Below are 14,823 nucleotides of genomic sequence, written 5' to 3'. Positions count from 1 at the left end.
CCTCTGTGTGTGTGTGTGTGTGTGTGTGTGTGTGTGTGTGTGTGTGTGTGTGTGTGGTGTCTATTTAAAGAAGCCATCTCTGCTCCCCTCCTCCCCTCCACCTCCCACCTCATGTTCTTCCTCCCACCATAGCCTGGTCCGTGTGTGTGTGTGTGTGTGTGTGTGTGTGTGTGTGTGTGTGTGTGTGTGTGTGTGTGTGTGTGTGTGTGTTGTTGTGTATTTTTGCAGTACAAGGCCCCCCAATCCCCTGGGATGAGATCTGCTAAGTCACAGAGTACCAGTCACACACGCACACACAAACACACACAGACACACACAAACACATTCTTGCATTTACATAAACACACCACCACACATGAACCTCTGGGGACGGGCTGCAGCAAGGGAGAGCAGCACCCAACACCAATGTCTGGAAACAGGATGATGAAAGAGCTGCTCACGTCATGGAAGGTAACAGAAAGAGCACACACACACACACACACACACACACACACACACACACACACACACACACACACATATAATAAGTACAACTTCACACAGATTGGCAGAAAAGCAGACTCACAAACAAGCCGACAGATGCTCACTTCTTCGAATTTTGGTGTGCACACATGAAACAAAAAAAATCCCCCACACACGCACACACACACACACACACACACACAAACACACACACACACACACACACACACGTACACACACACTCACATGCACACACACAGGGCTTGAATGCTGCAATACAGACAAAAACACAGATGCACTGTGTGCTGTCACAAGCAGGCAATAATAGTTCACACACACACACATACACAGGAACTGTTTTCCTGCAGCAGCCTTGGGGAAATTAAAACTACATTATGGACCTCCAGAGGGTAGCGGTGAGAGAGAGACAGAGAGAGGAAGAGGAAAAGAGAGAGAGGAAGTGAAAAAAGGAGAGAGAAAGAGAAGGGCCAGTGTCCTGTTTTTCTAAGCTCTGGTCATCATGAAGATGTTACCGTGAGGCAGGAAAACACTGGTACTGCCTGTAAGCTCACATTGTCCTCTTACCTCCATGTTTCTTCAACCTATCCTTCTTCCTCACATTCCTCACGCTCTCCGTCTCTCCCTATGATCAGATGGACCATGGATATCTTCCAATGAAACCACCATGAGCTCAGGATTTTCACTTCTCTGCACCTTGTTTACTTTGTGAGCTCAAAATAAGCACAAAAGCAACATGTAAATACACGTCTACCAACTTCATTCTTCACATGAGATTCTCTCCATCTATAATGTACTTTATTTATATTATTATTTGTTTCTGACTTGTATAGTTGAGGGGAATACAAGTATTCATACACCATTTGAATTGAATAATTGTATATAATACCATACCATATAATACCAGTTCCATTTGTTCTGTCTTTTAAGCTTCACATTCAACAGCTCTTAAAGGAGTTGAAGGTGAGGTTGGGTTTCTATTTCAGAAATAATTCATAAGAAAATATTTGTTGCTGCTACCTTCTTGCCTTTGATTGATTATGGTGATGTTGTATATATGCATGCATCAGCTCAATGCCTTCACTCTCTGGATACCTTTTATCATGGAGCTCTGAGGTTCAATACATGCTTGAAATCTCTAACCCATCACTGCTCCCGGTATGCTCAAGTTGGCTGGACTGCATTGTCTACCCGTAGACTACATCACTGGCATGTCCTTGTTTATAATGTGATTCTTAACTTGCTTCCCTCATACTTATGTGCTTTTATTCATTTTCAAAATACTGGGAGCTACAGTCTCCGCTCTGTGACCCAGTCACAAAACTTGTTTTTGCTTTCGGTCCCTCGAGTGCGTCTTGAAATGGGCAAAAAGAGTTTTAGATATGCTGCTCCTGCAGCTTGGAACCTGCTGCAGGAGAGCCTGGGTCTGAGTGAGCTTGTCTCTTTAAATGTTTTGATGAAGGCATTTGAGGAAGATGCATCAGCTTGTAAATGCTTTGACTGATGACTTTTGTTATAAAATCCATGATATGTTGTCATGTTTAAGAATTTTGAGTTGTTTGTCTGTAACTTTGTTGGTACATGCAATGTGAGGTTTTCCTGGTTGAATAAATGTAAGTAAATCAATTTCTTCCATTTCAGTTTCTCTTTAAGAAAATGATCCTAAAATATTTTAAGTCTTGATATTCTGTCTACAATTCAAAAATTCAGAAGAATGTGCAAAGCAAACCCAGGGTCAAAGGTCAAACTAACTCTTGACCTTCACCAAGCCACAATAAAGTAAAGCATATTATCTGCTTTCTTTAGAGTTTCAAGATCACTTAACACTTGCATTGTAGTCTAGTAAACCTAACCAGCTATTTCCAAACACACACACACAAGCAGCCTCTTTACTCAATAAATACCAACATGACGTATGTTGTTGTGCATGCACGCCTCTAATACATAGACTAAAGTGGGAATGTTGGCATGACATGGGAAATACAAAAAAATGATTCCAACGAGACACAACAGCAGAGTAATACTGCATCAGCTAATACAGAGAGGCAGATTCTCTGTTACTCCACATGACTTTTGTTGTCGATACAGGGGAATGAACAGCCCTTAATGGTCAAGGACATGCAGGTATGAACTGAGGACAAATATGGACAAATGTGTCCTCGACCTCTCGGTTCACGTGTGATCCAATCACTAAAACCAAGAGGCAACCCTCTGGCCTCAAAATATGAAGCCAATGCGGAGGTGTTATAAAGTGCAGTTCCTTGAGCGTCCACTTGAGGCTGGCTGCAGAAACACCTGAAACCACATACACACCAATTTAAAAAAGACGATATTTGCAGCATTAATAAACATGTTTACAGCCTGGTTCAAAAACTGGTTGAGGTCTGAGGAGCTAATTTCTCTATCAGCACACACTGTACGGGAGGTGAATTTTTTTATAACGCAACAGTTCAGAAGATATTAAAATTACGAGTTTTGCCCATTTAAGGACATGACTGACTTGACTGATAGGCGGGAACACTGTAGCTAATGGCTAGGAGGCTCAAAGCCCGCCTCTTTACCTCACACTAGCTCGACAGCAGTTAGGTTGAGTTCAGCTTTTCCAACATGGCTCTCGCCGACAACTGGCTTCAAAACAGCAGATACTACGTCCATTATTTATACGGTCTATGACTAAAACCACTCTTGACACCAGGTATCACACACACTCACACACTCCTGATACTTTCTGTCATCAAAGAGGCGAAGGCAACTTTCTGGCTGGGCAGTCAGGTCTGTCCCCACACACCCCTAAACACACACACACACACACACACACACATACTGTATGCACACACACACAGAGACTCACATTCACACAGTACTTAGCTGTGAATAACAATAATGCAGTAAGGTCTCAGTTTCTCAGTTTCAGCTCAGGGACCTGACAAACCTTTTCCACTCTGACTCACTGGCTCTTTCTCTATGTGTCTGTGTGTGTACGTTGTCCAAAAGAAACCGTATGTGTGTGTAATTGTGTGTGTGTGTGTGTGTGTAGTCCAGTAAACTGTCAGACGTGAATTGAGAAAAACAAGGCTCTTGAGAGAGAGAGGAGGTTTTCATTGCAGACATACACATCTACACATGGCTCTTAAGAGCACTGCTGCCTTGTAAGCCATGTGTCTGCCCCCCTGTCTGATTCGTACATGACACTGAGCATACGATGAAGTCCAAAAACATCACTCTTCTCTTCTCTAAACAAAGTCAATCTGCTGCTACCTGCCTTCTTCACTCTCTCTCATGTATTTTGTTATCCTGCCAAGTTTCTCTACACATAGGGAGTGAGGGAACAAACAAGGAAACTAGGAAGAAAGGGGACTGTGTGCTTTTTGTGCCATTTAAGAGGTGGCAGGGACAGAGGGGAGAAAGGGGGAGGCATTTGAGGGCACCTTTAGCCTCCTATCCTGGACTGGAAACCCTAAGAGAGGGAGGAGGAAAGGAAAGAAGGAGATGTAGGAAGGGGGGAAGAATTGGTTGGCTCAGTGCTATTCCCCTCGAGTCACCCTCCCACCTCCCTCCGCCTTCCCTCCCACGGGTCTTTCCAAACTCGATACACATTTTCCAGAGAAAGCAAAAGGAGAGACAGAGAAATAAGAAAGCTGAAATTGGATAGAAGAGGCTCTCTCTCTCTCTCTCTCTCTCTCTCTCTCTCTCTCTCTCTCTCTCTCTCTCTCTCTCTCTCTCCTCTCTCTCTCTCTCTCTCTCCTCTCCTCTCCTCTCTCTCTCTCTCTCTCTCCTCTCTCTCTCTCTCTCTCTCTCTCTCTCTCTCTCTCTCTCTCTCTCTCTCTCTCTCTCTCTCTCTCTCACCCCGTCCTTGTCGACACCATCTCCCAGGGAGTAAAGGAAACAAGGTCTCTTTTTCTTTTGTAATCTGCTTGAATAAGGGAAAGGCAGCAAGTCTCGTTCCTTTTCTCACACACACACACTCTTATTCTAATATGAGCAGAGATAAAAAGTTGAAAATGGTAAGGGAGGGGAGTGTAGAGAGAGTGTCAGTCAGTGAGAAATAAAGACACAGAGATTTAGGAAGGCAGAAAGAGACAGCGCACAGAGAAAAGGCGACGCTGAGGATGCTGGGACAGGGAATTGACGGTACAATCCAAACTGAAAGAGTGGCTGAGTAAGGGAATATGGGACAGTGTGCTTTTATGGGAGGAAGAGGTAGAGATAGGTGTGTGTGCATGTGTGTGTGTGTCATGGGACTGTAGCTTCCTGCAGGAACTGACACACACAGCAGTTCTAGTTAGCCACCCAGGACCTCAGTCAGCACCCCCCTTAACACGTACACTCATACGCACACACACACATGCAGACATGGTTCCCCCGGAGGAGAGTTAGCACAGGTCTAACAGGGGGGGTGGGGGCTTCAGTACGTCATAGACACCCCAAGGGTCATTCTTTCCTACCCTTGTATCCCTGTAGAGCTGAACGAGAGACACGGCAGGAGAGGCAGAGAGAGAGATAACTGCATATTTACCACATTCAGCAGTATCTTATTTCTCTGCTGGGATCTAGTCAGAGGAAGTCTTTAACTCTACTCTGATAGGCTGCAAAGCAGAGCAGAAAAACTAGCTGCAGCTGACAAACACCTACATCAGTTTTTTTTGCCACAGTTGGAAAATGTGTAATGGGATCTACACTTTGCACAAGTTACAAAAGTCTGAAAAGTGTCACTAGCCTAGATATGCAAGAGTCAGCACAGAGCCAGCAGATGCACCGAATTAACCCTGAGAGCTCGGACATATTACAGCTGTTTGAAAACTGATATAGAAACGAGCTTTACAAACATTACTCCAACTAATAACGATGCTCTGGTTCCAGTCATATTGTTTTATTGGGCTGTAATTATTACTCTGTTAGTCCATCATCAACTAAAAGGTGATTAGATAAAAGTCAATTTCAAGACTGACTGGTTTGAGTGTCTTATCCGTTAATGACACCAAAGTTTATACTTTTTATGGGGGGTATAATGAGAAAAATTAGAGAGCAGAAGTAAGGCCGCCTCATTGGCTCATCTAATTTGTGAACTTTCTCATATACATCTGCAAAGTAGCTGCAACTCAGGATAATGTTCTAAATATGTCAGTGGCTGGTGAAATCCTTGATTTTGCACCTTTTAAAACAAGGTTTTGTCATTAAAGTCCTTTTGGGTTGTCTCTGGTGAACTTCCTGCAGTCCTCAAATGCCTGTTGAACCGGCACTACTGCAATCGCCTCTTTTGGTGCCAATGCTAGCTGCTGCTATCACTGCTTCATTACATCCTCGTTAGGAATATAATTTTTCATGTGACCTACACAGGACTTCCACGTCCGTCAACACCCACTGGTTGCATTTTCGGAACGCAGCACAGAGCAGGACCGCCAGACAGCTGGAGTCATGTGACCGAGGTTTTCCCGCGGTAATTATTGAACAACAAAATGTTTCTTTTAACGGCTTGATATTCACTGTTACTATATTTAGTGTATAGTGTATAATCTAACACTATACATCACACTTGTCCCTGTTATTAAGAAATAAACCATACAATTATTTGTTAGAGAAGGGTTGTGTTTTCATGAAAATGTGTGTTGAATTAACACATTTAAGACATCACATGACCTAAAGCCAACTTCACCCTGTATAGTTGTACTAAATTGGTTTTAGCCAGATAGAACTTGTATTATTTCTCATTTTATACATGTACCCTAGAAAGCAGTTGGTTCCGCAGTTTCTTTTCGATCAAGCTAAAGGACCAGAGAGGATTTTTCAAACGTCTATATCTCAGGGTGGGAACAATGGAGAAGAGAAAAAGAAAAAAAAGAGAGAGAGAGAGAGAGAGAGAGAGAAATGGCGCTGTGAGTTTGGAGAAAAAACAGGAAAAAATAAAATCCAAGAAAACAAAAAGAAAACTAAGAGCCTACCATCACTGGCTCTGTCCCAGGATACCACCAGACCACAGAGAGTACTGAAAAGCACACAAATCTCTCTCTTGTCCCCCCCTCCACCCAACTCTCTCTTTCTCCATATCCCCTTTGTCATCTTTCTTTCAATTCAGTTTGACTCCTGAGACCAGTGAAAGCTCTTTCTCCTTCCACATCTCTCCCTCTCATTTCTTCTCTCTCTCTCTCTTATATATGGTTTTTGCTTCTCCTAACACCCTCAACAATTCCTCCATCCTCATTCCGTCTGTCTTCACTCAGCCCCATCTTCTTCTCCTCTTCCCTCTTGCTATCCCTCGGAGCAGGCCATTATAAACCATGTGGAATTGATATTAAACATTGTGTGTGTCTGTGTGTTTGTAAGTGAGAGGGACATATAGACTTGAACCCCTCATGTGGATCTGACAGCTGTTTGGAACTCGACTGCAGGATCAGTGTGTGTCTGTGTGTCTGTACACTAACCTGTCTGGACAGTTGATTCATCCCAGGTCCCTCCACACTCTGAAGACTCCCCTTCTTCTACCGCTGAGGAGAAAGATAGAGGGGAAAGAAAGACACATTTAAATTCATGTTTACTATTTACTGTCAGTGACCAAAAAAATACGACCAAGACTGATAAGAGGCAGGCTGGCGCACACAATCCACTTGGCACCACAGGTCTTCCTGGACAGACCTTTGAGTAATGCGTTCTACACCAAGAGTAATACATTTATAAAAAGTACAACAATATCTTTGTGGACATCAAACCTGATAAATTATAATTATCTGTGGACAGTGACACCAGGAACATAGCAGGCAGCTTAGGAAAATGAAAGTGCATTGACAGAAAGCCAATTCGTTTCCAATACTGCATCATATTTCAGAAACATCACCTCCTTAATTTTGAACATTTTAAAGTTTACCTGCTCTATTTATAAAATCTTACATGGACTTGCTCCCCCGCCTCTAGGGGAATATATTCAACTTAAATCTGGTGCCGGAGCTGTAACCAGAGCCTGCACTAGAGGAGACTCTGTGATACCATATAGGCATACAACATTTAGTCAATCTCTGCTGTCTGTGAAGGGAGGTGAGGTCTGGAACACAGTACCGGTCGCAATAAGAGAAGGCCCCACGTACCCCACATTCACAACCCATCTTAAACGATGGCTCAAGACACATCAGGTCTGTAATCACCAATCTGTATCCATTGCTGTCTCTCGCTTGCTGTCTCTCTCCCTGTGTATGTGTGTGTGTGTGTGTGTGTGTGTGTGTGTGTGTGTGTGTGTGTGTGTGTGTGTGTGTGTGTGTGTGTGTGTGTGTGTGTGTTTGCATCTTCATGTGTTTTACGGGTTTATGTATGTATTTTTATTCTGATGTGATATCCTGACATGTTGGTCCATGTTTATTTGCTGACTTTATGCTGCTGTCTTAGCGAGGACTGTCATGTGGGAGAAATGTTACATCTTAATGGGAATATTCTTGGTCAAATAAAGGTTAAATAAAACATAAACATATTAAAATGATCTCAAGGTAGAACTATGTATGAAAGCAAATTTAAAGACATCACTCTAGTTGTGGACGAACTGTTGAGCTGAAATACTACAATCAGTTTGTAAAGTCTCTACAAACTATGACTCTTACATTGGCACTGTCTTTAAGAGTTATGGATCCTGCATGTGTTGATCTCCGTAAATATATAACCTCTGCAAATATGTGTTCTTCTACCCCCCTAAAAATAAACCAGGAAAGTAACACTCACGCAGGTACTGACAAGGACACAGTCCTGGGATCTCCCTGACGTACACAAACACAGAGCTGACCAGAGCTGGAATGTGACACCGACTTCCCGGGTACAACAGGAAGGAGGGAAGTACAGCTGGCACACAAACAGGAAATGGCCTGAGCCACCACACAATGGGGTTTCCTGTACATCCCCTCCCCACCTAACACTCCGCCACTTAACACTTAGTCACCTCTGTCTCTGATCTCTCAAAACTCCAGTTCTCATCCGGCTCTATACAGAACTCCCCCCTCCAGCACCCATCCAACCCCTTACATCTCTACCCAAGTTTCTCACTCCACATCCACATCAGCTCCCTCTTGACACCCACTCCACCCCAGTCCACACAGTCCAGCTACGCCAAGAGCTAAAATGAAAACAAGAAGCAATAAATCAGTGAAGTGTTCCGTTTGCTGGAAAACAAAGTGTGGAGACGTTACAGCAGTAAAGGAAACTAAAAAATGAAGGGTCTTTATGTCACCCGAGGCCAGACTGTGGTGTCATGTCTTTTGAAGTAAATGGAGCACACATGGCCAGTCCAACAATTACCCAAGATATCTGGTTTGTGTCAGGATTGATATCCGTATCCGTGACGTCACCCATCTGTTTCTGAAGTATTGTTTTGAAGCCAATCGTTGGCAGGAGCCAAATTGGAAATGCAGAACTCTACCTAACTTCTGTTGAGCTAGTGTGAGGTAAAGAGGCGGGCTTTGAGCCTCCTAGCCAACAGCTACAGTGTTCCCGCCTGTCAGTCAAGTCAGCTGTGCCTCTTATAATGGAAAACTCGTAATCTTAATATTTCTGAACTTCTGCGTTATAAAACATTCACCCCCGTACAGTTTGTGCTAATAGAGAAATGAGCCACTCAGACCTAAACCGTTTTTTGAACCAGGCTGTAAACATGTTTATTATTGTTGTAAAGATTGTCTTTTTTGAATTGGTGTGTATGTGGTTTCTGGTGTTTCTGCAGCCAGCCTCAAGTGGACGCTCCATGAACCGCAGTTCATAATGTTTTCGCATGGGGTTCATATTTTGAGACCAGATGTTGCTGCTTGGTTTGATACAATAAAGTCTGTGCTAAAATATAAAACCCAAATTATTTTACTGGCATAGTGGCCGACACACCTTCATGAGCACTACATATGGAGTGCTTATGGAGTCGCTCTGCACCACTCTGATCATACTGTAATTATTGCAAAGAAGAAAAGAGAGGAGACATAAAATGCATGGCTGCTTTTATGCACTTTTGATGCAATGCCACCCAGCAGACTAATTCCAGCTTGTTTTCTGCTTTGTTTTGCCACGTTGTTACATTTTGAGGAGAATGTCAAGCTATAGGCTTCTGCGTAGGTGCAGGGTCATGCAAACCTAAATCATATAAATCAAGACAGTACTGTGAAAGTAAGCTGCTAAGCCTTGAGACTTTCCCATGCAGGTGTCCAGTGACATTTGATGGTTTTATCTACCGCTACAAAAACTGCAGAAACTACCTGGGTCAGGATTTGAGAAGTCTGAAATCTCCCTTTGAGAATCTGTGGCTGGAGCGGTTTCTGCAGTTATGACCAGATGTGGAGCACAGTGTGCTAATAACAGGCTAATAGATCCCTGGACAAACACATTTGCACGCACATTACAACACACAGACGTATGCACTTGAGATGGACCCACACAGGATTTTGAAGGCTGTGCATGTGCCTGGACTGAACTAAGCGGGGATAGAGACCTCACACCATGACCACACGTCTGCCAAACACAGCAGACAGAAACAGATGAGAGAAGGAATGGGAAATAAGAATGAGAAAACCAGAAGAAAACAAAGTTCTTCTGGAGCGAGTAAGAAAAGGTTTTACTCAAAAACAACAAAAGCAAAACAACCTCTGGTCTAAAAAATATGAAGCCCATGCAGAAGTGTTATAAACTGCAGTTCAACAAGCGTCCACTTGAGGCTGGCTGCAGAAACACCAGAAACCACATACACACCCATTCAAAAAAGACAATCTTTACAGCAATAATAAACATGTTTACAGCATGGTACAAAAAAACAGTTTAGGTCTGAGTAGCTAACTCCTCTGTCGGCACACACTGTATGGGGGGTGAATGTGAATTTAACACAACGGTTCAGAAGATATTACAATTCCGAGTTTTGCCCATTTAAGGACATGACTGACTTGACTGACAGGCAGGAACAATGTAGCTGTTGGCTAGGAGGCTCAAGGCCCGCCTCTTTACCTCACACTAACTCGACAGCAGTTTGGTTGAGTTCAGCATTTCAAATATGGCTTCAAAACAGCGCTTCAGGAACAGATGGGTGACGTCACTATACTATGTCCATTATTTGTACAGTCAATGTTTAGGTACAATACAAAGGTGTGTCGGTGTTTCTGATCTCACTGACGTTACAGGAGGATAAATCTTCAGCCACTTGCATTAAAAAGAGGAACCTGAATCATGTAGGCACAGATTTCACAGTCTTAGATTGAAATCAATATTTCAACATTAGCTTGTGCTCCCTGCTGTGACCACACTTGACTTAAAGCAGGCCGTTCTGGTCTTGATGTGACAGGGATTCAAAGATCTCTTTCCCTAAACAAAATTAGAACTGTGAAATTATACAAGTCATGTTCTTTTGGTGGTTGAGAAGCTTTTTGGGTTTTACAGAGAGACTTAGATGTTCTGGTAACTCTGCCCATTTTTCCTGATTTGACTGCTGGGAATACAGTGTGTTTCATTAGGCAGGCACACACAGCTTTATTTAGATCCCCTATCCTCCCTCTGTCTCTCCTCTGAGACACACACACCGCTACTGTGAACCCTGTGCACACCAGGGGGTCGGTGGTGTGTGTGTGTGTGTGTGTGTGTAGTTGTGTGGGAGGGGACAGGCATGCTTACACATACTGAATGAGTTAAAGGACAGAGAGTCCAAATGAAAGTGTCTAAAAGAGTTGAACTACGTCATGTAGGCTGCATTTTCCAAAGAAGGAAACAGGAGGTTTGATATATTTTTTACTACAGCGGTTTAAGATATGAAACATTTGAGTTAGTGTTTGGTGATAAAACAGTAGATTAGTCTAACTGAACCTGGTGCTATGATGTATCAAACACAGGTGGTGTCATGTATTTTGCCTGAATGAACCTTTAACTCTGGACAGACTGAGATGCATTATATCTGATACTTGTCTTATTTTCTGAACGTTGCATCTCCCATGATTATCTACATACTCTCAGCATGTGCATGTGGAGAGGGATAGTTGCCTTTTACACCTTTTTAAAAATTCAAACTGACGATGAGTTTCATCTCTTATTGTGTGTGTGTGTGTGTGTGACTGTGTGTATGTGACTGTGTGTGTGACTGTGTGTGTGTCTTTCCAGAGAAGCAGCACATAAAATAAATCACCTCATCAATCTACAAGAACACACACAAGACAAACATCTAAAGTTACTCAGAGCGACATTACACAACTTCCTGCATTGTCGGGCCTTGAAAGTTCATTAGCCAGACACACAATATTACCAGGATGAGGATGTTCACAGTAACAAAACACACACAAGAACGCACATGCACACACATATCCAAATACTTCCCATAATGAGAATCTGCAATGTTAAATCAATGAATTCTAAAGTCCCTATGTTCACCCATCAGCCGTTCCCTCTGGCTTTTACAGCCCTGACCTGATGACACGTGGACTTCACTCCACCTCTGAAGGTGTGCTAAGGTATCTGGCACCAACATGTCCGCCTCAGATCCTTTGAGTCCTTTAAGTTGTGAGATGGAGACGCTGAATCAGAGGATCTAGCACATCCAACAGATACCGGATTGGATTATGATCAGAGAAATCCACACCTTGAACTCTTTGTTCTTCCTGAGCGCCTTCTTCCATTGTTCCGTGGTCCAGTTCTGATGCTCATGTGCCCAGTGTAGGCTCTTTTGATGCTGGCCAGGGATCAGCATGGGCACCCTACCTACTCCTACAGCAACCGCAAAATAATGAGCTACGCCAATTAAAGTCATTTGTGGACTTACTAGAACATGAAATAAAGACAACATAATGTTTTATACATATAGTAGGGTATTTGGACTTTTTTTAATATCTGAACTGTAAAAGGTGTAGAGGTTTTTAGAAATGCAAATCTGTTCCAAATATCAGTTATCAGTCTCATTAGCTACTAATCATTGGCATGAGTATCAGCCATGAAAAGCCAATATCCGTCAATCCCCAGTGTGTTGTCTTCCTCCCAACATTATGTCCAACATTAAAGGTGACATATCATGCAAAATTGACTTTTTAATGGTTCTTTACCTGAAATATGTGTCCCTGGCATGTCTACAAACCCCCCGAGAATGAAAAAAATCCATTCTGCCCCTGTTTTGATTTCTACACCTTTCTGTAAATGTGTGTGAAACGAGCCGTTTCAGACTTCCGTGTTTTTGTTACGTAACAACAATATCCGGTCTGTCATGGAGTCAGAGCTCGGAGCTTGTTCAGCCCATAGACTGTATAAAATAATAGTGAATCCCTCCCCCGTTTTTCATTACCTGCACAAATGTGTGCTAACAAGGAGCTTAGGAGGGAGGCATGCTAGTTGTAGGCTGTCTTAATAAACACAAAGGTCGGTTTTACTCCCCACGTCTGCAGATTTGAAGATCTAGTGGATGATTTTTATTTATCATGGATAAGTGCTAGCGCTAGTTAGCATAGCTACATAGCTACATGTCGTAGCTGTAGCTGTAGCTGTAGCTGTGTACCAAGACACACGTTGACATACTGACAAATAAAACAACAAGAAACACAGAATCTGTGACCAATCTTTCATAAAAGGTCCTGCTGCCTTTCTGGTAGAGGTCGGTTTTACTCCCCACGTCTGCAGATTTGAAGATCTAGTGGAGGATTTTTATTTATCATGGATAAGTGCTAGCGCTAGTTAGCATAGCCACATAGCTACATGTTCGTAGCTGTGTACCAAGACACACGTCTACATACTGATAAATAAAACAACAAGAAACACTAAATCTATGACCAATGGTTCAGAAAGGTCCAGCTGCAGGCGCCTCTCCGTCAGGATCAGATTCTGGATCAGATTCAGAGGGTTGAAGTAACGCAATCTCTGAGCAGCCGTGTATATTCAGCCAACATGTAAACATTAGATCAACGTGCTGGAGAGCCGAGGCACATCCACTTCCTGAGGGGGCGTGGTCAGAGGGAAAACAGAGTGTTCTGATGAGGACTGAAGAAGAGGGATTTTCAGGCATGCCAAAATCTGATTTCAAAGTGTTTTTTTGAGCATAAACTTTAAAGGCATGTTTTGGGGACCTCTTAGACCAATATATATTGATGAAAAAAGCGTGATATGTCCCCTTTAAGTGAAAGAGAAGGTGTAATGAAAGAGTGACGGTCACATCATGTTCAATTAAAAAAAGGGACTTTTAGGGAGTTACTGGTTGTAAAAGTAAAGCACTCATAAAGGAAAGGTAGATTAATTAGAAAAAAGTTGGCAGAAAATGAGAGGAGGGGAGAGGAGAGGAGAGGAGATGAGAGGAGAGGAGAGGAGAGGAGAGGAGAGGAGAGGAGAGGAGAGGAGAGGAGAGGAGAGGAGAGGAGAGGAGAGGAGAGGAGAGGAGAGGAGAGGAGAGGAGAGGAGAGGAGAGGAGAGGATGAAGTTATGTGCATTATGGCGCTCTAAAACAAACAATTGCATCGTTGTTGTTGTGCTTGATTACAGTTTTCACATAGACAAAACCCAGCAGAACACCTCCATTCTTTCTTTCCTTCTCTTTCTCCCATATTTATAACACCATATGACTGTATGTTCCCTTCCATTTCTTATTGATTTTCTATTCTTTCTTTCCTCGTTCTTTACCTCTTTTTTATCTTGGACTCTTTTCCTTCACCTTGAAAGCGTCCATCCTCTGACCCCTGCTCTTGCTCTGTGTTTGTCTTAACATCCTTCTTTCGTAGTCACATGTTTTTCTGTTTTGTTTCCATCCCACCCTCCGCTCATTTGCTCTCTTTCTATCTTTTTTTTCTCTCTTTCTCCTCTGTCCCATGACAGCACTTATAGCCTCTATAAGAAAACCCTTTGTCTTTTCCTCCTAAACAACACATGCATTGCACGCATGGTATCAGGGCCATTTATTCCCAGGACAGCCCAAAGCTCTGGTGTTCCCAGATCTCTCTGACGAGCGGGTCACTGTGGCCAATCATGCATTGGCCAGGCGGCCCAGAGAGGCGGGATGTGGGTCAGTGTAACCAATGATACGCTGGTTCTTCGCCTGAAGGGACAGGCTGATTGACAACTGGTGCTGGACAGAAGTCAAGAGGGTAATTGTTATCCGACTCGCTCTCTCTCCCTCTCACTCTCTTTATCAGTCTGTCTCTCCATCTCATCCTAGACGCTCCTTTTTTCTTCTTCCCTACTTCCTTTCTGTGTCTCTGTCTCTCCCTCTTTTAGTTCCCCTCTACAACCCACTTCATAGACCCCACCTCCCCCGCCCGAACCCACTTTCTCCCAACAGCTCCAAAGGGACTCTCTCATTGGCTGGCCCTCCTGTCCCTCTGGAATGACTTGTGATGCTACTGGCCGAAGTCTGATGCCAATCTCCATCCCCAGCCTGCCCCCCGGGAG

At 43.3% G+C, this 14,823-nt stretch overlaps 1 protein-coding gene across 2 annotated transcripts in view; it reads right to left on the bottom strand.

Moving 5' to 3' along the window:
- znf423 (zinc finger protein 423) overlaps positions 1 to 14,823 on the bottom strand; it is a 173,697-nt gene that overhangs the window by 135,920 nt on the left and 22,954 nt on the right. For both annotated transcript variants that reach the window (XM_034685753.1, XM_034685752.1), the window contains exon 2: positions 6,900 to 6,962. In XM_034685753.1, coding sequence (XP_034541644.1) covers positions 6,900 to 6,962 — 63 coding nt within the window. The remainder of the gene's footprint in view (positions 1 to 6,899; positions 6,963 to 14,823) is intronic.

Source organism: Notolabrus celidotus, chromosome 6 (genome assembly GCF_009762535.1).
Source record: "Notolabrus celidotus isolate fNotCel1 chromosome 6, fNotCel1.pri, whole genome shotgun sequence".
Classification (NCBI taxonomy): domain Eukaryota; kingdom Metazoa; phylum Chordata; class Actinopteri; order Labriformes; family Labridae; genus Notolabrus; species Notolabrus celidotus.
The sequence above is the reverse complement of the archived record's forward strand: the minus strand, read 5'-3'. Positions and strand labels throughout refer to the sequence as shown.